The sequence below is a fragment of the Hypanus sabinus genome, chromosome 4 (genome assembly GCF_030144855.1).
Source record: "Hypanus sabinus isolate sHypSab1 chromosome 4, sHypSab1.hap1, whole genome shotgun sequence".
NCBI classification, from domain to species: domain Eukaryota; kingdom Metazoa; phylum Chordata; class Chondrichthyes; order Myliobatiformes; family Dasyatidae; genus Hypanus; species Hypanus sabinus.
In genome coordinates, this window is record NC_082709.1 from 146483027 (window position 1) to 146509905 (window position 26879).

Here is a 26879-nt window from a genome sequence, read left to right on the forward strand (position 1 = left end):
CTACCAGAGACAATCGCATTATTCAAAATTGGTCTGATTTGACAAAGTGTATATTCTGTGGTGAGCCTATTCTATAATTACCCTTAAGCATTAGTATGAAAGTACCTGTTAGACAGTATATCGCTCTCAATCATACTGTGAGACTCAATTTTTGATACAGCTGGCCTAGGCAACTTCGAAACGTCTTGACCCAGAACTGCTGACTGGTTGATCCAGCCATTTTGATCATGTAGCAATGGATAGTTAACATCCTCTGAAAGTACAACTTACAATTTAGGGACAAGATCCAGACAACTGAGAGCATTCTGACTGGCTGCATCACTGCCTGATATGGGAACTGTACTCCCCTCAATGCCAGGACTCTGCAGAGAGTGGTGTGGACAGCCCAGCACATCTGTAGATGTGAACTGCCCACTATTCAGGATGCTTACAGAGACAGGTGCATAAAAAGGGCCCAAAGGATTATTGGGAACCCAAGTCACCCCAACCACATACTGTTCCAGCTGCTACCATCGGGGAAACGGTATTGCAGCATAAAAGCCAGGGCCAATAGGCTCTGGGACAGCTTCTTCCACCAGGCCATCAGGCTTGTACAATTCAAATACATTTGTATTTCTATGCTATATTGACTGTCCTGTTGTACATACTATTACAAATTACTATAAAATGCACATTTAGACAGAGATACAACATAAAGATTTTTACACCTCATGTATGTGAAGGATGTAAGAAATAAAGGCAATTCAATTCAATACAAGAAAGTGGCAATGTAAATTGAAATTTTAGATTGACTACGACAAACTGGAAATTGATGGAGAAAACCTTACATCCCTAAATTACTTATGTCACAACACAGGCCACAACATAAACTAACAAACTGTTACCCTCTACAGCAGTTGTTACCAAAGTGGGTGACGTCACCCCCTAAAAGCACTGGGAGTTTCAAAAAGGGCAGTAGGGGGTCCATTCAGTAGCAAAAAGGGGCACCTGAGGGATCACCAGCTCAATTTAAGAAATGATTTACTTATTATAAGCATTTGATCCTCAGTACCCTGTAGTTAATTAGTGATCACGTAATCACCTCATTTTTTGCTAACCCACCGTTCTCTTACAGACTTTGCTCGAAGTGCATTATAGTTGAAAAGCAATGTGACACTTCTGAACCTGGCATATCATGAGAAATCTGGAATGAAGAAATTGTGTTATTTCCAGATATGGTCCACGCATTATTACTGTTCACTACTGGAGTACAGTGTTAGTACAATTCCCATACTCTAATCATGTAGTGACACAATTCCTGTGAATTAGGATATGGGTTCAATTTGTAAAGTTTAGAATCTCATTTCAATAGTCTTGACCACATTTCTCTAGCCCATTGGCCAAATGAGATATTGCTGCCTCAGTTTATGCGCCTTCAGGCACAGAGTCAAGTTCTGCCTCAGTGATTATGACCTCCATTAATCACAGTGCTTGGGGTTGGACTTAAACAATTGGTGATTGACCATGGCCATTAATCCACAACAAAAAAAGGCAGAAGTAGACCAATCAAAAGAGTGTAGACAGGACAGTGCAGGGTATCTGAAGTAAGGATTTATACCAGCACTAGCAACTAACAGCAGCCAATGTGTGGAGAAGTTTTTCCAAATGAGGCAATGGAACTGTCCAGGCTCCTTGAACATCTGAAGAAAGTACACTCTGATAAAGCAAACAAGAACTTTGCTTAAATGGAAAATGCTTCAAAATATGTTTGCCAGTACTTAACAACAAAACAGTGATTGTGCTTCATACATTTCATTACTTATTGTGATATCTGGAAAACCCTATATAATTGGAGGAGAACTGATTCTGCCAGCAGTAAGGTGGGTTCTGAGTATGGTTTTGCATAAGTCACCAGACCAAATAATTAAAGAGATTCTGCTCAGTGACTACTCTGTTCAAATACAAATATATGAAATGTCTGAGAATGTAGAAACCACATTTGTGCAGCATATTTAGGATAACAGATTTTGCTTTGCAGTTGGATGAGTCAACTTAACCAGGCAATAAATTGTTGCTTTTTAGTTATGCTTGCCTCATAAAATGCTCCTGGTTACCACTGTTACCATTCTGACATCTTCTGCTAAGTACAGTCTGATATGCATGAATCTTTAGCTTCCAGAATTGGTTCCAACCCAACTTACTTACTCACAAAACTAATATTGCAGAACTCTTCCAACAACATTGATTTTATCATAATAAGGCCCAATACCTTCGTACCTAATAAAGTGACCACTGAGTGTATGTTCATAGTCTCTGCTGCTGTAGCATATTCACTTCAATGTTCGACGTGTGATCAGAGATGCTCTTCTGCACACCACGGTCGTAACGTGCTTACTTGTGTTACTGTTGCTTTCCTGTCAGCTTGAACCAGTCTGGCCTTTCTCCTCTGACCTCTCTCATTAACGAGGTGTTTTTGCCCATAGAATTGTGCTTACTGTATTTTTCTTTTTCACACCATTTTCTGTAAACACTAGAGACTATTTTACATGAAAATTCCACATCAGCAGTTGACAGATTAACCACCCCATCTCAGTCAAAGTCACTTAGATCACATTTCTTCCCCATTCTGATGTTTGGTCTGAACAACAACTGAACCTCTTGACCATGTCTGCATACTTTTGTGCATTGAGTTGCTGTCCTGTGATTGGCTAATTAGATTTTTGCATTAAGCAGCAGCTGTATAGGTGGACTTAACATAGTGGCCACTGAGCAAATTTTATTTACCAATCAAAAAGATGAAATTTAATGTGTAAATTTTTGATTTTTTTATAATGCTATAATTTATCTTTGATCAAGCCACTTACACTGTCTTTTTGAGACAAATTTTTTCAATCAATTTACACAACTTAATGCATACCTCATCTGCCAGTTTTCTGTCAAAGGCTGGAATTCCTTCCAGCGGTGTCCAAATCTTGACATCATAATCTATACCAGATGATGCCAGAACTATGTAAAACAAAAATAATAAATTGCATTTCAGTACATATTTAGATCATTAATAATATTATAAAAGTTGGTACAGTATTGGCCAAAATCTATTAGATTAAATTAATTTTTAGGATGACTTTACTAGTTCTCCATATAACTTAAATATTGCAGAATCATTGTCAACTCTGTATAGTTTTGTATTCTGTAAATAAACCTGAAGGCCTTGTCACATGGACAATGTTGATCCAGCTGTTGAATTCACACTCTGGAAGTCAGTATGGTTCTCTGTCATGTTACTGAATATAACATATCCATTTTTCTGCCAACTCATGATTGTGCACAGTCTTTCTAAAAATACGGTAGTAAAAAATCCCATAGTTTTTTTAAAATTGAAGCACTTTCTTAGACTTACATTTCGTTTAGCCTACATCTGCAAAAGAAATAGCTTTTTATTTAATTTCATCAACTTTCCTGGCCAACCTCTTTTGGTCACAAAATTCTTAATATGGAAGTTATCCCAAGAGTCTTAAAGAAAATTTGTGCTTTTAAAACTGCAATAGTAAACTATCTCACTGGACGAAGTATGACAAAAACGGTGTCTTTTGACACTACTTTTTTCTCTTTCTTAAAAATCTGCTCAGCTGCTTGAATTTCACAATCTTTCTTTACAAAAACTTGTCTTAGCCTAAGCTAAACAGAATAATCCAGAAAAATATGTATCATGATGATTCATAAACTAGAGCTCTGTGTGTTTAAAAAATAAACACATGCCTCTCTGGACTACATATCTGTGCTCAGTTCTGGTCACCTCACTACAGGAAAGATGTGGAAGCCAAAGAAAAGGTGCAGAGGAGACTTACAAGGATGTTGCCTGGATTGGGGAGCATGCGAGTGAACTCGGCCTTTTTTCCTTGGTGCAACGGAGATGAGAGGTAACCTGATAGAGACGTTGATCGTGTGGATAGTCAGAGGCTTTTTCCAGGGCTGAAATAGTTGCCACAAGAGGACACAGGTTTAAGGTGCTGGGGTGTAGGTAGAGAGATGTCAGGGGTAAGTTTTTTACTCAGAGAGTGGTGAGTGCGTGGAATGGGCTGCTGGCAACGGGGGTGGAGGCAGATACAATAGGGTCTTTTAAGAGACTTTTGGATAGGTACATGGAGCTTAGAAAAATAGAGGGCTATGGGTAAGCCTAGTAATTTCTAAGGTAGGGACATGTTCAGCACAATTTTGTGGGCTGAAGGGCCTGTATTGTGCTGTAGGTTTTCTATGTTTCTATCTATTACTGAACTATTGATGACCCTATCTAAATTAAATACCCATAAGCTGCTAGAAATCTGAATTTAAAAATAAAATCAAAATGCTGAAAATACTCAGCAGATTAGCGATTATCTATAGAAGAAATCGTTTTAACCTTATTTTATCAGAATCTGCTTGAGAATTAGGTGGTTTGGCTTACATTGAATAATTATTACACTGAAGAACGAACGAATGTGACAATAATTTGTTATTTGTTAAGCTTTTAACATGCATTTACAAAACATCAAGTCCAAAATTAAGTACTTTTGGAGTGAGATCTGCTTTGTCGAGGAAGAGAACCATTTACAATTCCACTCACCAATTTAAATTTAAGACAAGAATAGAATGCTCTAGTATTTTAGGCATGCTATAATTTTGTTACAGCATATAGAAGCACAATTACATTCCAGTCCAGTACATTTTCCAAACGGTTACATCTTTCTCCACATTTCCAGTAATCCAATCCTACTATTCTTCCACTGCCTCTCTCTTCTCAAAATGCTGCTTCTTTAACCCAAGCAATGATTCTTTCAAAAATGTTAGGCACAATGTGTTGTCAAATATCCTATGATTTTAAGTACTCTACAACGGTCACATTATTAACTTATGCTGCCCAAATTGGTAATCATTACTAACTGCTGACCAAGTGTCTAGCCTCCATTTAGTGTAAAACTCCAATGGGGCTGAGGGTGGTAACAAAGGTATGAGATAGTTATTAGCCCTCAACCAACAGGTTATTGAACCAGAGGGGATAATAATGACACTCACCTCAACACTGAACTAATTCCACAACCTATGGCCTCACTTTCAAGAACTCTACAACTCACACTCTCGATATCCATTGCTTATTTATTTATTTATCTATCTATCTATCTATCTATCTATCTATCTATCTATCTATCTATTTATTTATTTATTTATTTATTTATTTTATTTACATATTTTCTTTCTTGTTTGTACTTGCACAATTTGGTGTCTTTTGCACTTTGATTGTTTGTCCATATATGTTGTGTTCAGTTTTTCATTGATTCTAATGTGTTACTTTGAACGTCCGCAAGAAAATGAATCGTGGAGTAGTATGTAGTGACATACATATGTATTTTGTTAATAAATTTACTTTGATCTTCAATAAACATGTCACAATTCACAGATGTTACTATGCAAGAAAGAGGAGTACTGTAGGGTACTCACGTGGAGCAGATTGCAAGCAGCTGGTAATGAGCAGCATAAAAGAGTCTGGGCCTAAAACTTTGACTGTGTATTCTTCTCCATAGATGCTGCCTGACTTCCTCCAGCATTTTGTGTGTGTTGCATTGAATAGCATATTTAGCTTATCACAAATTATTAAGCCAGCTAATATTACTAAAGCAAATCAGTGAAGTAAACACATTCCCAGAATGTACAATCAATTTGAAATTGGGTGACAAAAGATTTTTAAATTAGTAATTAGATTTACAGATCAACTTTGAAAAATAATCTAGCAGAGAAAATGAGAATTGAGCTACGTAGGATTCAGACTGGAAAGTTGTACAGACCGAAAAAAACGTAAGCAATTTGATTGATTCACCAATGAAGTGTGAAGGAGAAATTTTAACAGTGTTTTCCACATAATAAATGTGGGAAGCAATTCTCATTTCCAAACAGAAATACAAAAGATCTGTAATGACGAATTACAAAACTACCAACCACTGGATTGTTAACATTTTGGATGTTAAACCATTCTATAAATATGTGTTCCATGTAACATGCTTTTATCAGCTAATAAAATCAAAGGGGACATCCATCCAGTGAAATAGGTAAGAAAATTCCAACTCTAAGAAAGGGGAGCTCAGCACTTCAAAATTGGATTTAAACTGTCATAACTTTACTTGCATGGAAAGACTGAAGTGGATGACCCAATTTACTTAAAAGTTACAGAAATTACTAGATATAGTCATGGGTTATGCTAAACAAAATTTCTGTGGTGTTGTATCTACAAGGATCAGGGCAATTTTAATGATGACCTGAATTCCAGAGCAGCTTTGCAAAGAATTTAGGTCCTTCAGGACCAAGTGCTTCCCTGCTTTTTGATGCAGTAAATCCCTGTGTTGTTTATGCAGAGGTGGACTTACCTTTGTACTGAAGATGGAAGTGCTGTGTTTCAACAAGACTGCCCCCAATTCCAGCCTGTTGATATGCCAGGTGGACTGAAATGATATTCCAGTTCCCTGTCCCCAGCTGAAAATCCTCTCCAGAGGAGGGAAGCATCAGTGATCAGGATGACAGGCAGCCTGGGTGAGCAACTGTACACCCGGCCCAAATATTGCTTTTGATTACTAGCATTGTGCTTCTGTTGGTGCAAAGGAGGAGGAATGATAATCCCCTGATAAATTGCTCCTAATTGTAATGAGAGGGATATTTATGGATGTATTTACTTTGACTTGCTGCGTATGTTATACAGTACATGAAGCAAAACTGCAGCTGTGTTACCAATTTGATAAAGTTCATTCAAAATTTAATAATAATTATTGAACATAACTTGAATATTGAATTGATTCATTGATTATTTCTTCATAATCCAGGCTCTAACAAACATGTGGTCCACAATTTATAATCTGCATTTCGGATACAAATAAAGATGCTAGAAAGCCGATCATTTTAGACAATTCCAGCAAATGATTTTTACCCTCTTCCCATCTATCATTTACCTCAACCATTGAAAGTTAAGTGTATTTGGAATACCAGCTTTCCATGACATTCACTTGAAAACAAGGGATTTCAAAATGCAGTTGGTACCATTCTGCACCTGCTGATATTACTAGATTTTAAGTTTAAAAAACCTGCAGATACTGCAAATCTGAAATAAAACTGAAGTGCTGGAAATACTCTGCTGATCATGTGGCATTTGCAGAAAGAGAAATTGAGTTAATATTTCAGGTCAAATACCCTTATTACAATAAAAACTTAGATGCAGAAAATCTGAAATAAAAACAGAAGATGGTACGAACTCACACCCAGGCAGGCAGTATTTATGTAAAGTGTTTAATAAACAACTGCAAATCTAACTTTAATTTTCTATCACACTCGACCTGCCTATGTGTGTGACCTCCTGCACTACTGCAACAAAAGTATACAGACCGGCACTTTTCATAGCACAATGCAGCTTGCAGACTCAATTCAAATTCAACAGTTTTACCTCATTTGGTTCTTATGTTTTTTTTAAATCAGAACTGGTTAGTTCTAGTGCAAGGTCATCCATCTGTAATATTAACAACTTTTTCCCACTACTCTCTAGACACAGCCTAATTTGCTAGATATTTCCAGCATTCTCTTTTTGGTTTTAAATCTAGCAATACCTCTGACCTAGATTTCACAAGCTTTACTTCTATTTCTGTTTTCTATCTAACTGTTCTTTCCAGGCACCTCGATAGCCAATGGAATCGCCTTGGCAACCCTGACCCCATCCTATCAGGAAATTTTCCCTTTGCCCGTCCATTTCTTCCCCACTCACTTTGCAATTGAGATTTAATGTTTTCTCACTTTACCAAGTCTGATGAAAAATCTTAAGTCTAAAATTCTACCTATGTTTCTCTCTCCACTCTGCTCTGCCCACTTTTATTTGCTGGACTTAAAAATACTTTGCACCCAATAGTTCTCCCGAAAATAATTTTGCCAGTCTGGTTTGAACTCTATTTCATGAGAAAAGGTAGTTTTCTGAAATAAATTAACTATAATGGATAATATTTGAACATTATACCAATAAAATTGGCCTCTATTTTACATTTTTTGCCATTGAACTAACTCTCCATAATATCCTGCTTTCCCCTCTAGAAAGATTTTAAAGATTTCTTGAAAAGCCAGGTGGATATCAAGGAGAAAAAGATAAAATTTATAGTTACACAACCACTTCCACAACGCCTTATAGCCAGGAAAATACCTTTGAAGCATGGTCACAGCTGTAACATACAAACAGCAACTGCCAATTTTCACTCAGCAAAGTCACACAACACAACATAATAATGACCACATAATTTATTTTACTGATAATGGCCATGCGATTGTGTTTGGTATGTACAACAGAGAAAAATAACTTTCCATTTCTACTCCAAAGTGGTATTGTGGGGTCCTTTACATTGAATTTGTTGGGTTGTGGCGGCCTGCACATGTGGGACTTGAACCGCCATCGGGAGCCGCGGGCAGACATACAGTAGCGTGTTTGGAACTACCCGCTCGGGGCTGACCTTCCGGGGACAGTCTGACGTCATGTCCGCCCCGTGGGTTGCAGGGGCCCATGGGAGTGGAGATTTAAGCGCGCAATTTTGAATCAGTAAAGGCATTCTGAGTTCAGCTCTCTCTGCCTCCGTGTGTTTCTTTAGTAGCACGTTGCACGCGACTACAGGGTAAACAATAGTTTAGCATCTCACGCAAAAGACAAAACACCCAGCAGCACAACTTCCTCAGTAGTGTTGTGTCAGACGCGTTATATACTCAACTTTTGAGAGGGACACAAATCCTCACAGTGCTACCGACTGAGCCACGAGGAGTGTGATACAGAAAAGGAGGAATAACGACATGCCATTCGATTGTGTTTCATGTGACAACTAAACAAGGTTGTTCAGAAATTGGTAACTTCTGGAAGGGATATGTCAGGATGTGACAAAATTTAGACCCAAGACACACTTGAGAAAGGTTTTTCAGTTAGAAGGAGTGGAGAATTTAGGGAAACATTTTCAGCTTGTAGAACCTGGTACCTGAAGATTCCTCTCATCAACATTAAGGGATGGTGAAAACAAATAGACAATGTTATAGCTTTGTTCGAAGGTAATGATTTAAGATCAAAGGCAAGCAAAGACATAAGCAGGAAGTTAGAGGGACATGTAGGTCAGCAGGGGGTCATTAAGCATACAAGGGTTACACATTTCTGCCTATGTATAATAACTAACTGTTTTCAGTGAACCTCCCAAACTAGCTTCAGGGCTGTCAACTAAACACTTAACACACATGATTAATACAAAACATGCTAATGGAAACAATGTGCCAGAAGAATGCTCTAAAACAAAATGATAGACTACGAATTCCATAGGCCAAATTCAACCCAGCATTCTGCCTTAGCTATCGGCTCCCTATATTTATCATTTGCAGATATTCTAACTGTTCATGAGATTCCCGCTACAAATCAGATCAAATAGCTCAGGTTCATATTAGACAATAACCAGTACACAGAACAAATCCGAATTTGTGCTCTTCCTCTTTTCGGAATCTCTCTCAAAAACACATATGGTTAAGGTAAATTGAAACAGCTTATTCCAATTTACATTCACGACCCAATTATTTTCTAGATTTATTTTCTAGCCCAGAGACATAAAGCTAGTTAACCATGATATACATATAGACACATCAAAACATGAAGGCTAACACTCATTTCTGCCTTTTGCAGATAGTAGTGCACAAACACAGGCTGCTTTTGAAGGTGATTGGAGCCAAGTTAGCAAATTGCCTCGGCACAGGGTTCACTACAGAGTTAATAGTAAGAGCACTGGTGATCACAGATGATTGTATACTCATATATAACAATCTGCCACTTTAAAGACTCTAACAAGTTTAAATGTATCCCATTCTTCTGGTCCCTTAACTCGAACATATCTCTGGGCTTTTCACATTTCAGAGCTCCAGAGAAAAAAAAGTTGAACTAGCACATTCAGAAGTCAACTACACCATATTACTACAAGTGATCCTTGTAATTATTAGCTCAAATTCTGGCACTTCTTCAACAGTAAAAAGTGGTTGAGGGGCAGAGAATAGAGCCATAACAGAGAGACAGTGGGAGGAGTCAACTGAGTTTTCTAAAGGAGTGACATTATCTAAGAAAAGGTGCTGATATTGGAGAAGGTCTAGAAGAGGTTGACAAGAATGCTGGGAATGAAAGGGTTAATGTGTGAGGAGCATTTGATGGTTCTGGGCCTGTAGCTGCTGGAGTTTAGTAAAATGAGAGAAGATCTCATTGAAACCTATCAAATATTGAAAGGTCTAGATAGATGTGGATAGGATGTTTCCTATAGTGGGTGAGTCTAGGACTTGAGGACACATCTTCAGAAAATAGAAAGACATTCATTTAGAACAGGAATTTCTTCAGCCAAAAGATGGTCATTGCCATGGAGGGCTGTAGAGGCCAAGTCATTGAGTATATTTAAAGCAGAGATTGATTTACAAAGACAGGTGTGAAAAAGGGCCTGAAGGATCAATAGGGACCAACCACAATCTACTGCAGCTGCAACCATCTGGGAAATGGTACTGCAGCATAAAAGCCAGGACCAACAGGCTCTGGGACAGCTTCTTCCACCAGGCCACCAGACTGATTAACTCATGCTGATTTGAGTATATCTCTGTGTTACATTGACTGTTCTATTTATTTTAAATTATTATAAATTACTATCATTGCACATTTAGATGGAGACGTAACATAAAGATTTTTATTCCTCATGTATGTGAAGGATGTGAGAAGATTCAAAAACTTTATTGTCATTCTAACCATACATCAGCTCTGCAGGGCAGAATGAGACAGCGGTTCCCAGGATCAGTGCAATCATAACATAACAAATGCAACACTAAATAATAAACTTAATGATAAATAGTAAAACACAACAGCCACGTGTCAGTTAAAATCAAGTTATAAGTGTCCAGTGCAAGTTAGAAGTGTCCAAAGCAGAGTCAGGTAGAGCAGCTATTTAGCAGTCTGACTGCTTGTGGCAGGAAGCTGTTTAGTAGCCTTGTGGTTTTTGTTTTGATGCTCCTGTAATGTTTGCCTGATGGCAGAAGAACAAAGAATTATGGAGAGGGTGTGAGGGGTCTTTAATGATGTACCGTGTCTTCTGGAGGCATCGACTCCGAAAGAGGTCTTGGACAGAAGGTAGGGAGACCCCAATAACCTTCTCTGCTCCCCTAACCACCCTCTGCAAGGCTTTTTTGTCAGCAGCATTGCAGCTGGAGTACCAGGTTCTGATGCAAAAGGTCAGCACACTCTCAACCACGCCTCTGTAGAACGAAGTTAAGATGTTAGTGGGGAGTGATGCTTGTTTATGCTTCCTCAGAAAGTGCAATCTCTGCTGGGCCCATTTCACAATCCCAGTTGTGTTCCTGGACCAGGTGAGATTGTCCGAGATCTGCACCCCAAGGAACTAAAGAAATAAAGTTAATTCAATAGGCTCTTGATTAGTCAGAGTGTTAAAGGTTATGGGGAGAAAGCAGGAGAGCAGGGTTGAGAGGGATAATATATCAGCCAAGATGGAATGGCAGAACAGACTCGATGGGTCAAGTGATCTAATTCTGCTCCTATGTCTTATGGTCTTATGAACATGGATATCACCACTTGTTGCTCTTTACATATTTAAGGTATCAATTGATAATACATTATATATCAATCCTGAGACATAAAAATACTTGTAACCATAACCAAATTTCTGGGTCAACAAATCTTAAGTTCTATTCAAAATTGAACAGAATACAACAGCCAGGAAGGGTAGAAGAGTTCCGTGACAAAAGAGTAGAAGGCATGTACGTACAGACATAATTAAAGGTGTAAATCATTCAGAAATGATGTCAGACAAACTAGTTGAGAACACAGTAATCGGGTCTGAAAAGAGATGGAGGTGAGTCAGGGCTGCCTTTCATAAGACTGCATAAGGAAACATATCCAATGACCAATAGCAAGTTTAGCATCCATCACTTGTGCTACCAATTAACTGAAATGGGGAAAAAATCTCTCACAGAAGCAAAATGAGAAATTACTGCATTAGGTTCTCATCTCACTGGATGCAAATCAGGAGTCCCTATTGGCTATATTTTCAAATAGGGAGTGCTGTTTTCAATTTCCATTCTTGTTACAGAAACAATGTAATATACTGTATGTACCGCTATATAAAATCAAAGTGTAAAACAGTTTTAAAGTAATAAACCCCAAGGCAGTAATTCTGCAAGTATACCTTAAGAAACTATGCTTATTTCACCTTGGCTTTTGTTCTTTAATTTGTCTCTCATCCCATATTCCATTTCTACCATTCAAAGACCACCCCCACTGTCACTGGCCAAATTAAAGGTGGTGACGAACCAGCATATAGGAGGGAGATTGAAAATGTGACTGAATGGTGCCACAACAACCTCTCACTAAATGTCAACAAGACCAAGGAGCTGATTATTGACTTCAGGAGGAGGAAACTGGAGGTCCATCAGCCAGTCCTCATCAGAGGATCTGAGGTGAAGGTCAGAAACTTTAAACCCATGTTATCATTTTTGAGGATCTATATGTGTCCAACTTGTAAGTGCCATAAGAAGAAAGCATTGTAGCACCTCTACTTCCTTTGAAGCTTGTGAAGGTCCAGCATGACATCTAAAACTCTGATGGTGGGAGAGTATATTGACTGGTTGGATCATGGCCTGCTATGGAAACATTAATGCCCATGAATGAAACATCCTACAAAAAGTAGTGGATATGGACCAGTCCATCACAGACAGAACCCTCCCCACCATAGTGCACATCTACATGGAGTGCTGTCTCAAGAAAGCAGCATCCATTGAGGACCCACATCATCCAGGCCGTGCTCTCTTCTCACTGTTGCATCATAAATAAGGTACAGGTGCCTCTGAATGCATACCATCAGGTTGAGGAACGGTTCTTACCGCTCAAATGTCAGACTCTTGAACCAGAGGGGTTAGCTTCATTCACATTCATTCTCCATCACTGACTCGCTTTCAGGGACTCATCTCATGTTCTCAATATTTATTGCTTACTTATTTATCTGTTTATTTTCTATTGTATTTGCACAGTTTGTTGTGGTGAACTACATATACCTGTCTGGACACGTCCCCTCTGCTGACTGCTCCTGTGGCTCCTCCCACGGACCCCGGTATAGCGGCAATTGGAGACACAGCCCTGGCCTCAGTTTCCAGGATGTAGTGAGGTGGTCATTTGCTGCTTGTTCTTTCTTCCAGCCAATAAAAGCCTATATCTCGCCTCACGTCTCCGAGAGCTATTGATGGTGCATCAGTTGTCTTTTGCACATTAGTTATTTGTCCATCCCATTGGGTACAGTTTTTCATCGATTCTATAGTGCTTCTTGGATTTAGTGTGTATGCTTGCAAGAAAATGATTATGTTGTATATGGTGACATATATGTAATTTTATAATAAATTTACTTTTAGACTTTTGAGCAAGAACAATGGGTTCCAAAGAATTTCTCTACTGTTTTGCTGAGTTGGACAGTTAAGAATTTTCTAGGTGTTTAGCCACTGACACCACAGTCAATGTCTTTATCTCATGCCCATGCAAGTATTTTAGATTCACCGAACAATCAAAATGGGATCTTCAAAGTGAATTCAAAGGAAACTACAGAAGTTGGAAACTGAACAACAAACAATCTGTTAGAGGAACTCAGTAGGTTGAGCAGTTTATGTGAGGGGGGAAAGGAACTGTCATCAGTTCAGGTTGACACCCTGCATCAGTAGTGCTTTTTCATTTTCATTTTTCTGTTAAGCATATATGGAGAACAGTTCTTCTGCTAAATAGTACCACAGTTCCTACATGAAGATAGTTTTAAAATCAGAAATCAAGGCCTCATACAAGACTCTCTGGAATCTCAGGTACAGACTAAACTCCAAACTTACAACATGCATGTCCACTGTCACTGCCAAATGGAACTGGTGTTCACTGACATTAAATGTTTAACTTAAATTCACTAATCCAAGTGATGTTGATCCAGTTCAAACCAAAGAAAATAATTTGAAAATGTAACTTAGTTCTATAACTTGTTGGACATTTTATCATCTAACTTTTGCACACTCAGGTTTACCTTCTACTACTACAGCAGGACTGCCACCAGTTCATTATTAGTACTTCTAAAGGATATTCCCTATTTAGCAGAGGAGTGACTACTTACTTGGATCAAAAGGATGAGGCTGCAGGCAGTTCACCACATGGTTGTCAGCTTCTAATAACATCAGCAACTCAGCTGTCTGGCGATCCCAGATGAATATGTGACCACAGTCTGAGCCACTAATTACATAATAACTACCCCAGAAGTTGGCTTCTTTGATCTGAATCCAAAGACAGTCAATAATCAATGTGCATTCCAACAACAAAAATGACTTTTTAGTATGTTTCACAAAAACAGTTTTGCAAAGATTTGTTTACCATCGTTCTTGAGTTACGGTGGCCTTTGTATACCATTTTTATTGTAGGTTTTCTTATGTTTTGAGTCTCTAATTCTTCCATTTCCTTCTTTTCTTTTCTCCTTCTGAACAGCTCCTGAATACGGGCAGCTGCAGTGCGTCTTATCATCATGTGTTATAATTCAATACAAAAGTTTAAAACAGGAGACAAATTAGTTGTTTACTAAATAAGAACCTTAAAAGATAATTACTGTTCTTGCCATGTTTTCTCTGTTATCCAAAGCAATCATGCAATTTCAAGAAGCTCTGCAGTTACATCTTGCATTAAAAACAATTCTTTTAAACTGCAAAATTGTCCTAGGGTACTTTACAAATGAGATAATTAGAAAAATGGATGGATGACATATTCTTAATGGTGATGCAGATTCTTGGCTCAAATTATGTAAGATAATCCCAAAAGGATATGCTTTCTCAATGAGCAACATAATGTTTAATTTGCTACATTTACACAACAACATTGCTCAAGCTTAAAGAATCAACTGGTATAAAGCAGTGTTAAACCAGTGAGTTAGCACTGTACTCCAGTACTGGATGCCACATTTTCAAATTTTCCTGAAGTCCATAAAAAGCAATTGTTGATAATACCTTTAAAATAACACCTTATTTAGAGTTTGCAAATGAAGTTACAATAAAGAACAGTAAAGTTACAATAAAGAACAGCCTCTGTACCTTTAGATAATATGGCTAAAATACAGCTTGAAAATCTGATAATGAAAGTTAACAAATACATCAGAGCTGACTGCAGGAGTACTTTAGTTAGCTCTATTCTTTGTTCAGTTTCCCTTTGCTCAGCTTCTATTAAAAAAGAACTACTGAAAATTTCCTATTTTGAAAGAACCCTCTTCAGATTGGTTCTGAAAGAGATTATATAGTATGTATTAATTCAGAGTACGTAAAATGTGATTTATAACTTGCATTGTTAAGGGCAGATGGAAATCGGAGACAACATGACAAATGCTTGTTATACATAATCCAGGTTTCCTTCTCAGTAGTCAACATAAGTATTTAAATATAAGTAAAAGCAGAAGCAATGGGTGGGGGTGGTGATGGAGAACAAGTTAGTTTTAGTCGTCATTCAAAACTGGGGTCCCATTTATCTCAATGGGAATTCTGGCCTGGGGATGAGAAGCAATTTAAAACATTTAGTTATTAATTATTTCTTAATCTTTCAAGGTTGTATTCATTAATTTTATTACAGTGTTAATTGTTACAACTCAGTTACATCTGTGATAATTTTTAAAATGTCTTTCAACATGATTATAGTCTTGGATTTGATAGTTTCTTGAGGTGCTTCATGAGAGGGGCTCAGTATACCCTGCTCAAGTTGACTTATTGCAGGAGCCTCATATTGCTTTGTGAATGCAATGGGTCACCTTTAATGCAAGTCTGTCTCTAATCCAGGCAATGGTAAGTGGGTGGGTCTGTGGATAGCAAGTCTGGCCAGACAGCCAAATCCAACTTGACCTGTAGCATGCTGCAGATTGAGGCAAAATACTGACACACTATAATGTCCAGGATGAACTTTCAGGTGCATGTATATTTTGTCCCATCATTTAGTAAGGAGCAGCATGTTAATTGGAGGGATTGTGGAATTGGGAGGCAGTGTAGGTATGTGGGTAGTCAGTGATCATGAGGAGAGCCTCCAATATACTAACCCGGCATGTAATTTGGATTGATGGAGGATAGAAGGCAGACGAAGTAGATGCTGCCACAAGCACAATAGATTTGTTGGGCTTAGAGATAACGAATGCATGGATGTGTACTTGAGCTGCAGATGGACAAAACCTGGCAAAGTTATGGAAGTAGAAATAGGGATCTTATGACAAACCACCAATATAGGTCAAATAAGATGGCACGGTTATGATCAGATATAATAGTTTCAAATTGAAGGGACTGTATTCAGAACCAAGGTTATGGAAATTGAAGTGGACAGCTTTAGTTTTTCCAGCGTTTAACTGTAAGATATCATCCAAGTACTGGAGATGTCTTATGAACCTTTGCTGTAGCATGGATGAAAATTTCACCCAAATTACTCAAATGTGAAGTTGCAAACACATTAAGGACTTGCTAATAGAAACAATTAATCATACCGGTACCGAGAAAGGAAATAAAATTATACATTGCATTAAATTCAGCAACTTTGAGAGCATACAGTCCTACGTTCAAGTTCCTTAGAAGCATGCATAGAACTTGATACAACATACAGGGGCCAATAGAAGAACTGTTCTCTTTTTCTGTTGTTGCCAGAGAAAAGCTGTTCTTTGTAAAGTCTACGGTCTTCAACAAATTTCAGTGAAATGCAACACCACATTCACAGTATGTCCAAAACAATATAAAAATGTCCAGCCCTACATTCTAACACTTGCACTTTATTTACTGAATAATCTTTCTGTTTCTAGTACTACATCTATTATGTAACCCTTAGGTCTGGCCAGCACATATTTGTCTAGGGGAAGACTAACTTCGGCTCAGCCTAACTGAGAAATCTCATTTGTGTTGATGCTGCATGATGCATTGCCCAGTTACAAATCCATATGCAATTAAATGAGTGAACTTTAGAAATCATAATCTGACTATAGGGTTAGTAAAGAAAATAAGAAGAAAATGGTTCCATTTTAATGAAACAGTCTAGTGTGCATGTTGGAACTCATGGTTTCATCCAATCATTTCCCATCAACCTCTTCCGAGTGTCGCCGACCCTCGGACCCTCGCTCCTAGTCCACTCCATCCGGCGGTCTCCACTCACGTCTTTTCTGTTCATCTCTCACTGACAAAAGACCGCAAAATCCCTGCTCCCAGACCCACAAGAAAGAACAACATGCATCTAATTGTCTAGCATACATTCCAAAGGCCCCGTTATCTCCAGTCATAACCCAGATATTGCTGCTATAGAGAAGCCATTACATTAGCAGTGAAACCTTACAGCGTGTTTCACTCTCCCTCCACCAAATTTACTCATGTCCTCATGACATTGAGGTAATTCGCAAACCTTTCTTGCAAAACACAAAGCCCAATCCAGGTGCAAAACATAGTGACATAGCTCCCCCAAATGGTAGGGGTCACACTCTGTTCCCCTGGCGCTACGTAGCCCAGCCTATCCAATGGTCTCCTAATTCTCTAAGACTTTCGTACCCCTTCACCTAACTCTTCAGGTTCAGACACTACTGGGGATACTTCCAGTCCACCTGGCGAGGCCTCCCCCGACCTATCACCGTGCCCACCTGCAACTTTGACCCCTCTATCCCGTGGCCAAGCCCCACTTCATCCCCAGCAGGGTCCTGTTGCAACCCAGGCTGCCCACAGATAGCTTCCCCCACCCCACTTCACCTGACTTAGCGAGAGAATTGCTGGAAGTCTCTTCTTCGATCAATGGGGAGTTAGCGAAAGGCAGCATATACCACACATCCAGGTCCTCATCCTCTGAATCAGCACCCCTCTCAGGGGTGGGGGACAGCCTAACCTCTCCTACTGTGGGCCCTGCAGTTGCCGCATTTCCGCAGAGTCCTCTAACTAGGTGTAGGCTCCAAGTCGGGCTCAGGGTCTACCTGCACTTCTTGTCCCAGGGGCAGCAGGTGGTTCCGATAGAGAATCTTGACAGGCTCATTCCCATCCTCTAGTTGCACTCGGAAAACTGGTAGGCTTGGATTTGATACTCCACTACATAGGGCCTAGCTGCCCAGCGGTCCGCCAATTATGAAGACCTGGTCTCCTGGCAGGAGTTGGGAGAACCTCACATTTTTATCATACTTCATCTTATTTCCTCGATTCTGCCAGGCAGCCGTGACCCCAGCTAATTCATAAGCCCTTTTCAGCTCTCTTCTCATGTCAGACACATACTTTGGATAAGTCTTTGGTAGTAAGTCATCCTCGTCAGTCCCAAAACAAAGGTCAATGGGCAACATTCCCTTGTGCACAAACATCAGATAATATGGCAAGTATCCAGCAGCTTAATTTCGAGAACAGTTGTAACTGTGAACCAGATGTCCAATATGTTGACTCCACCTCCAGGGTCCTGAGCATGTCTAGCACTCAGGCTGGGGATCACCCTGTGGGTGAAAGGGCATGGTCCTTGACTCCAGGCATGCCCAGTAACTCATGAATGAATCTGCTCTCGAAATTCCGTTCCTGATCACTATGTATCTGCCTGGGAAGGCCGCAGTAAATGAAATACTTCTCCCATAACAGTTTGGCTACCGTAGTCGTCCTCTGGTCCTTGGTAGGAAAAGCCTGAGCATATCTGGTGTAGTGGTCCATGATGACTAAGACATTCGCCGTGTTGCTGGCATCAGGTTCTATGGACAGGAAATCCATACACACCAGGTCCAGAGGTCCCACACCCTGCAAGTGGGACAAGGGAGCTGCCCTCGTAGGCAGTGTCTTCCACTGGATGCAGTGAATGCATGACTTGCAGTATTCTTTGACCTCTGACTTCATCTGCCCCAGTCTCTGAGCAACCCATAGGTCTTTTCCACCCCCAAATGTCCAAAATCATCAAGAAGTGACTTCAACACAATCCTCAGATACTTCTCCAGCAGAACCAGCTGGCAACGCAGAGGTCAGTCCTGGGTGATGTGAACTGGTGTAAGATCTGGTTTGGCAACTCCAACCGAGGTCATTCTCTCAGTAATGGAGGCACTGACACATGTTTCGTCTTCTCTGTCTGAGTCATGTCTTTCTTTTTGACCACTGACTAAATGGTATCGAAGCCCGGATCATCTCACTGAGCAGTTGCCACTTCCCCAGAGCTCAATTCCGGCAGCTGATTTGTCATCAGAGCAGTCAGGTTACAGTAAACTTGGGGAATGGCGTCATCAGAAGCTCCCAATTGATCCACTGCTCGATCCTGCCCCTCCTTTTCCTCTGCTTTCACAGTGATGGCAAACTGACACATGGCCTTCACCCCAGGGGCAGGAACACTCTCACATTCCTCGCCCCTGTCCATTCCCTCATGCACCCATTGGGACAAAGCATCAGCATCAATGTTCCGGCTCCCTGGCTGGTACTTCAGGCTGAAATCATAGGTAGACAATGCTGCCAACCACCAATGGCCTGTGGCATCCAATTTTGCCGAGGTCGGCGTTGTGTTCTTGATATTCATATGTACCATGGGTTACTAATAAAGAGCCATCTTCTGGAAGAAATAGAACTTTTATTTAACAACAACCACAACATTTTTACAATACCATGTTTCTAGATCTTTCTATCATCCTTGCGCATGCTCAGAACTCTCTCCAATCATATTCTTACACGTCATATCACCCCATTTTCCTTTCCTTAAAAAGAAAAACAATTAGCACCATTGACCAGAGAAAATGCATAATTTAACATAATTTAACATGTCTCTGTCAGTCTCTCCGGGGGTTTATGAAGTGGTGCAGGTAGTTCTTGTATTTCGTTGTTATTTCCATGTATTTTCTGGTCTGCATCAGTTAACTGAAACACTGAAGTTAGCTCTTTCTTGAGGTCTTTGCAATTTTTTCTTAACACAGCTCCTTCTCCGTTTGGACCATGTATGATCTGGGTTGTACTTCAAGTACTGTAGCTTTCTGTGCCCATATGTTCATTTTGTCTTGTACCCTCACTTCATCTCCTTGGTGCAGTTCAAGTAATAGATGAGAACATCTGTCAAAGTATGTTTTCTGCTTTGCTTTGTGTTCATCTTTCCATCTTTTCACTTGTTCACCTCCCTCTGTTCTCAGGAAGCTCTCATTTATTGGCAGATTGGATCTCAAACGGCATCCCATCAAGAACTGAGGAGGTGAAAATCCACATTCAAGTGGAATACTGCGATAGGCTAAAAAGCTTTATAAAAATCACCTCCGCTATCTTTTGCTTTGTGCATCATTTTCTTCATAATTCCTACCAACTTCTCAACTAATCCATTGGATTAAGGGGAAAATGGACTAGATATTATATGAACAAAGCCCCATTCCTGAGCAAAATGTCTCATGCATTCACCATTGAATTGTGGACCACTGTCGGTGAAAACTTCATCAGGTACATCATGTCTGGAAAAAACTGATTTCATGCACGTAATTACATTCTGTGCTGTTGTTACGCTCAGACCGCACACTTCAGGATAAAGTGAGTAGTAATCTGTTATTAATAGATAATCTTTGTGAATAGATCATCTTTACAAAAAGATCAACGCCTACATTCTGATAAGGTCTGACTAGGATGTGGATGCAGTGGCTCCTTAGGGTTGCTAGGTTGGTATTTAAGGCATATTTGACAAGAAGACACCAATTCTACAATTTCTTGATTCATTCTGGGCCAAATTCTCTTACACTTTTCAATACCTAGGTGGCCTTTATGAATTTTCCCAAGCATTTCTTTTCAGAGACTTTTAGGAATCACAATTCCGCTACCTTTGTACAATATCCCATCCACAACAGAAAGTTCTGATCTGTGGTTCCAATATTCTCGTACTTCTGAGGTACAGTCATGCCTATTATCTGGCCATCCTTCCATTACCACTTGTATTACCTGACTGAGAATTTTGTCCTTCTCTGTCTCAAGACGCAGCAGTTTCAACTTTTTGTGAGCAACAGGTACAGTCTCTATGATCATATCAATGAATGCCTGAACATCAACAGTGTCCCTGTAACTGTGGTTTGTTGTTGGATCCACAGCTCTGGAAAGTGAGTCAGCCGTGTACATAAATTTTCTAGGTGTGTATGACACATTCAATGCATATCTTTGCAATTTGATCATCATTTGCTGAATTCACAAAGGACAGTTGCTTCAAGGTTTGTGAAACAATGCAATCAGAGGCTTATGATCAGTTTCAACATCAATAGATTGCCCTGATACGAACTGATGAAATCTCTCACAAGCAAACATAATGCTGAGCAATTCTTTTTCAATTTGGGCATACCTTGTTCCTGGATCAGATAATGAACAAGATGTTTATGCCACTGGTAGCCGTTCCTCATCATATTTCTGGAGTAATACTGCCCCTAAGCCCGCTTGAGATGCATCACATGAGATTTTAATGGGTCTCTCAGCATCATAGAATTTCAACACAGGTTCTTTAGTGAGCACTTACTTGAGATTTTGCCATGCCTTCTCCTGTTCGTGATTCCAGCTCCATTTGTTTTTCTTTTCTGTTAGCTGCCTCAATGGAGCAAGCTGTTCCGAAAGATTGGGTATGAATTTTCCCCATGAGGTTGACCATACCCATGAACCTTTGAACATTCTTTTTACACTGCAGTCTTGGCATGTTCTCAATAGGAAAAACCTTCAATGGATCAGGATGCACACCCTCATTGCTGATGATATCACCCACAAAGGTAAGTTCAGTCACTCCTAGCTGACATTTGTCTTTATTCAACTTCAGGTTTGCCTTGACTGTTGCCTCAAAGACTTGTCTGAGTCTGGCATCATGCTCTTGTTTAGATAATCCCCAGGCAATAATATCATCCATGGATGTATCCACACCCTCAATGTGCTCATTTAGCATGTGAATGGTTTTAAGGTACACTTCAGGAGCTGATGCAATTCCAAATGGAAGCCGAAGAAACCAGTATCTGGCAAAAGGAGTGTTAAAGTTACACAACTTTGAACTCGGTTCATCTAGTTTAAGATGCCAGAATCCAGAGGATGCATCTAATGTACTAAAGTACTTTGCATTAGCAAACTGACATAATTTCTTCATGAGTAGTCAATTTGAAATGCTCTCTTTTAATGGCTAGATTCAAGTCTCTTGGATCTAAGCAAATCCTCAGTTTTCCATTTTTCTTATCAACAATAACAAGCAAATTGACCCATTCAGTCAGTTCATCAACTTCTCCCGAAGTACCGAAAAGAGCAATCAGAGGGTTAGGTTCCAAGTAGCAATTAAGCATATGAGATAAAGTTAAAAAAAATTTTTCTAGAATTTCTCCAAGCTAGTTCAAGCCCAATACATATGAATAAATGAAGCCTCACCCCCTTTACACTTATTGCAACAGGGACTAATATCAGGATAGAACCGTGATAATTTAGTTTTAGACACATGAGCCCTGTGTACAACCTTGAACAGTTAAAAGGCAGTGGCGAGCACATAGAGAAGTTGAATTAACAGCCCTCTGCATAATCCGTTCTCTCTACAAGTCTTATCATACGGGGCGTCCCCACCCACTGTTAACACCCGGGACATCTCAGTTCTCAGCTCTAGCACAATCTCCTTTACCATCCCCTGGGATCACTTCACCACAAGGGGCTACTACCGAGGACTGTACCCGGCTGATGGGATCCTCCCATGCCTCCAATGAGTTCTCCTCCTCCCATACCTCTCTAATCAGCTCAACAAGGAGGGAGGGGGAGGCGTCTTACGGGACTGTCAGAGATCCCAAGCAATCATGTCCTGGGACTGGGCACCCTTGGCTATCTGGTCCATCCTTAGCTTATCCACCTCAGCTGCCTGAATGAGCCCTCTGTGCCGCAAACAATTTAGCTGCCTCTCTAGCTGAAAAATGTAAGCAGAAAGCTTCTCCCCCTTCTCGACACATATTCCAAAACCCTGCCATGAGCTCCAGTAGGCTCCCTGCCATAGCAAAAGTGCTCTCCAATGCACCCAGATAATCGGCAAGATTAGCTGAGGGTTGGTGTGTTTTCACAGCTCTCACCACGTCAGCAGCCAACCCCTTCAAACTTTCAACCAATCTCTGTCTCTTTACGTCATGAGTACTGTCACTCATCTAACAACTGAGAAGTCTGCTCCGCCCATACTCCTCTTCCCCCTCGGGGCTGAGCGTTATTCCTGAGAATATTCTTAGCTTACAGTGGGAACCCTCTGCCTGTGCACTGGGCCACTTATTCGCCAGAGAGGTAAGGGCGGATGCCAACTCAGAACTCTCACTGTTCACTGGGGGATGGGGACTAATTAGACATTCCAAATCTGACCAATCCTTCCCCTCACTCCTCAGAAAGAATAGAACCCTGTCTTTGAAGTCTTGACCCCCAGCTACAGGAAGTTCAACCTGTGACTTGGCCCGCCCCGCTACCTTCTCCTCCTCTGTGACAGTATGGACAGACCATGGCCCCGCCTCACCTGGGGCACTGATAGAAGCGGGCAGTTCCACTGCCATTACATCAGTGCTAGTCTAAACTAAAACAAAGTCTGAGCTCGCTATTTTATCAAACTTCTGTGCTACAACCTCAACTTTGCCAACAGCTTTAACAGTACTCAAAAAATCGAATTAACAATTCATCCGGAGTATGAATATCCACCTCACACAACACGTATGCATTAGTTACCAGTATCCCTACAGAGATGCACCACTGCTCCACCCTGGCAGCATCCATCCCAGCACAGACCCACTGGTTCAATGCTTAGGGCAATCACATAGCATCCAATGAAATCAATCCTGGAACGATACCCCTACCATTGTAACCCTTAGGTTTGGCCAGGATGTGTTTGTCTAGGGGAAGGCAGCCTTTGGCCCAACCAAACTGAGAAGTCTCGTTTGTGTGGATGCTGCGTGATGTGTTGCCCAGTTACAAATCCAAATTGCAAAATATCAGACAGCACACCACACGCAATTAAATGAGTGAACTTTATAAATCATAATCTGACTATAAAGTTAGTAAAGAAAATAAAAAGAAAAAGGTTCCATTTTAATGAAACAGTCTAGTGTGCATGTTGGAGCTCATGGTTTCATCCAGTCATTTCCCATCCTCCGAGCGTCGCCGACCCTCGGACCCTCGCTCCTAATCCACTCCATCCGGCGGTCTCCACTCATGTCTTTTTTCTTTATTTCTCGCTGACAAAAGACCGCAAAATCCATGCTCCCAGACCCACAAGAAAGAACAACATGCATCTAATTGTCTAGCATACATTCCAAAGGCCCCGTTATCTCTAGTCATAACCCAGACATTGCTGCTACAGAGAAGCCATTACATTGCAGTGAAACATTACAGAGAGACCATTACATTAGCAGTGAAACCTTACAGAGCTTTACAATTAGATAAATAAATTACTATCCAAAGATCTGTTTGAATTTCACTCTAACTGGATGATCACTTTTCAAAATAGCTAGGAGTTGCCCTTTTCTCATCCAATGTTCTGTGACTGACTTCCACCTGCGGATTTTACCTAGCTTACTTTGCTTGTCAAGTTTCACATTGAATATGATTGTTTTCCAGAGTTCTGTAAGACATAGGAGCAGAAATAGGCCATTCAACTCATCCAGACCACTCTATTATTTCATCATGGCTGATCCTGGATCTCATTCAACTCCACACATCTGCCCTCTCACCATATCCTTTGATGCCCCGACCAATCAGAAATCTATCAACTTCTACTTTGAATTTACCCATGGACTTGGCCTCCACCACAGTCTGTGGCAGAGCATTCCATAGATTCACCGTTCTTTAGCTAAAAAAATTCTTCCTTACTTTTGTGCTAAAAGATTGCCTCTCAATTTTAAGGTTGTACCCTCTAGTTCTGGATACCCCCACCAGAGGAAACATCATTCTATATCCACCTTATCTAGTCCTTTCAACATTCAGTAGTTTCAATGAGATCTCACTGCATTCTTCAAAATTCCAGTGAGTACAGACTCAAAGCTGCCAAATGCTCCTCATATGTTAACCCCTTCATTCCCACAATCATCCTCCTGAACCTCCTCTGGACTCTCTTCAATGCCAATACATCCTTTCTGAGATAAGGTGCCCACAACTGCTGACAATACTCAGTTAACACACAGAAAATGCTGGTGGAACACAGCAGGCCAGGCAGCATCTATAAGGAGAAGCACTGTTGACATTTCGGGCTGAGATCCTTCGTCAGGACAATACACTGTGTAGCCTGACTAGTGTCTTATAAAGCTTCAGCTTTCCTTTGTTTTTATATTCTATTCCCCTTGAAACAAATGCCAACATTGCAATTGGTCTCTTTACCACAGACTCAACCTGTGAATTAATCTTCTGGGAGAGTCTTGTTAGAGGACTCCTAAATCCATTTGCACCTCGATGTTTGAATTTTCTCCCCATTTAAATAATAGTCTATGCTATTGTTCCTTTTACCAAAATACATTATCGTACCTTTCCCAATATTGTTTTCCACCTGTGACTTTTTTGCCATTCTTCCAACTCATCCAAGTCCTGCTGCAATCACATTGCTTCCATAGCACCACCTACCCCTCCACGTATCTTCATATCATCCACAAACTTTGCCACAAAGCCATCTATTCCACTGCTTTGATTGCAACCAAGTTGCACGCAGTATTTTTAATCTAAATTGTTGATGTAAATTAGTATCAGTAGAAGCCTCACTGCCAACTCCTGTAGCTTTTCACACTGTATGAGATCCACATCTTAGCACCGTGCTCAATGGGAAGCTGAAAAAAGTGTTCCTTAATCCTACGATAATTTTATTAGTATTTAATTCATGTTATTTAGAAAAGACCAAAACAGTTTTGCTTCTTAAAGATGAATATGCTTGTAAATTGACAAATTTGAAGCCTATTTACAATAGAAGCATTTACCGAATTATTAATGTTTTCATAGCTGTATTTCCTTCCATAACACATGTAGTGACCAATTCAACACAGATAACATCATGGTGATATGGATTTTCCTCAAATATAAATGCAATTTACACTGAAGGGCCTATAAAACCAAACCTTGACAGAGCAATATTTCCTGTTCCTTCTTCGAATTAACTAATTATGTTCATGAAAGCAGGATATAATGTAGATTATAATTTCACTAAGAGCACTGTCTGGGTTTTATTCATGAAAGACAGCATTTATGGTCCCAAGATGCATGCTGGTATTTCAACTGAAAATCAAAGGTCACCTGTAGAGATGTGCTGTGAATGAATAGTCCAAGATGGCCTGCAAACTTTTATCTGTTAAACCATTTCATGCAAACTTTGTCCAATATGGTATTAGTGCCTTTCTTTTCTTCTGATATATTTTTATGTTAATAATATGCAGAAAAGATCAGTACAAAGCATAACTAACATTGCACATGCTATTAGGGTAATGAAAGTATGCAACAGGCAGTGGGGTTAAAATGAACAAACTGGTATGTAAGTTAACTAATCAAGATTGAAGAGACTGTATTCCTTCCCCCACCACACCTTCTCCCACCATCCCAGGGCAAGACCAGGTGATAAATAATCAACCACAGAATAGTTTAATCATGGTTATATCACACCTCTAAAGGTTGACACTGTCCTGAATACAATCAATAATTTGACTTTATTTTTCAGGATTTTCATGTTAAGGGAAACGTTTTCCCTCAATCTCTCTTCTACATGTTTTAGAATAAAATATTGCTCAAGAAGAGGAGGAATGTCTTCTCAGAGCTTGTGATTTTTTGGAAATCTCTAACCCTAGAGGGAAGTAAAAGCTGAATCACTGAGTTTATCCAAGATCAATCTAGACCAATATTTGGATCAAGGGACATAGATAGGAAAGTGGACC

The 26879-nt window shown here is 40.0% G+C and overlaps 1 protein-coding gene across 5 annotated transcripts in view; it reads right to left on the minus strand.

Moving 5' to 3' along the window:
- The window catches only part of dcaf6 (ddb1 and cul4 associated factor 6), a 169413-nt gene that overhangs the window by 8059 nt on the left and 134475 nt on the right, over positions 1 to 26879 (minus strand). For all 5 annotated transcript variants that reach the window (XM_059968302.1, XM_059968300.1, XM_059968301.1 and 2 more), the window contains 3 exons: positions 14426 to 14564; positions 14172 to 14328; positions 2897 to 2985 (listed from right to left, as the gene is read on the minus strand). In XM_059968302.1, coding sequence (XP_059824285.1) covers positions 2897 to 2985; positions 14172 to 14328; positions 14426 to 14564 — 385 coding nt within the window. The remainder of the gene's footprint in view (positions 1 to 2896; positions 2986 to 14171; positions 14329 to 14425; positions 14565 to 26879) is intronic.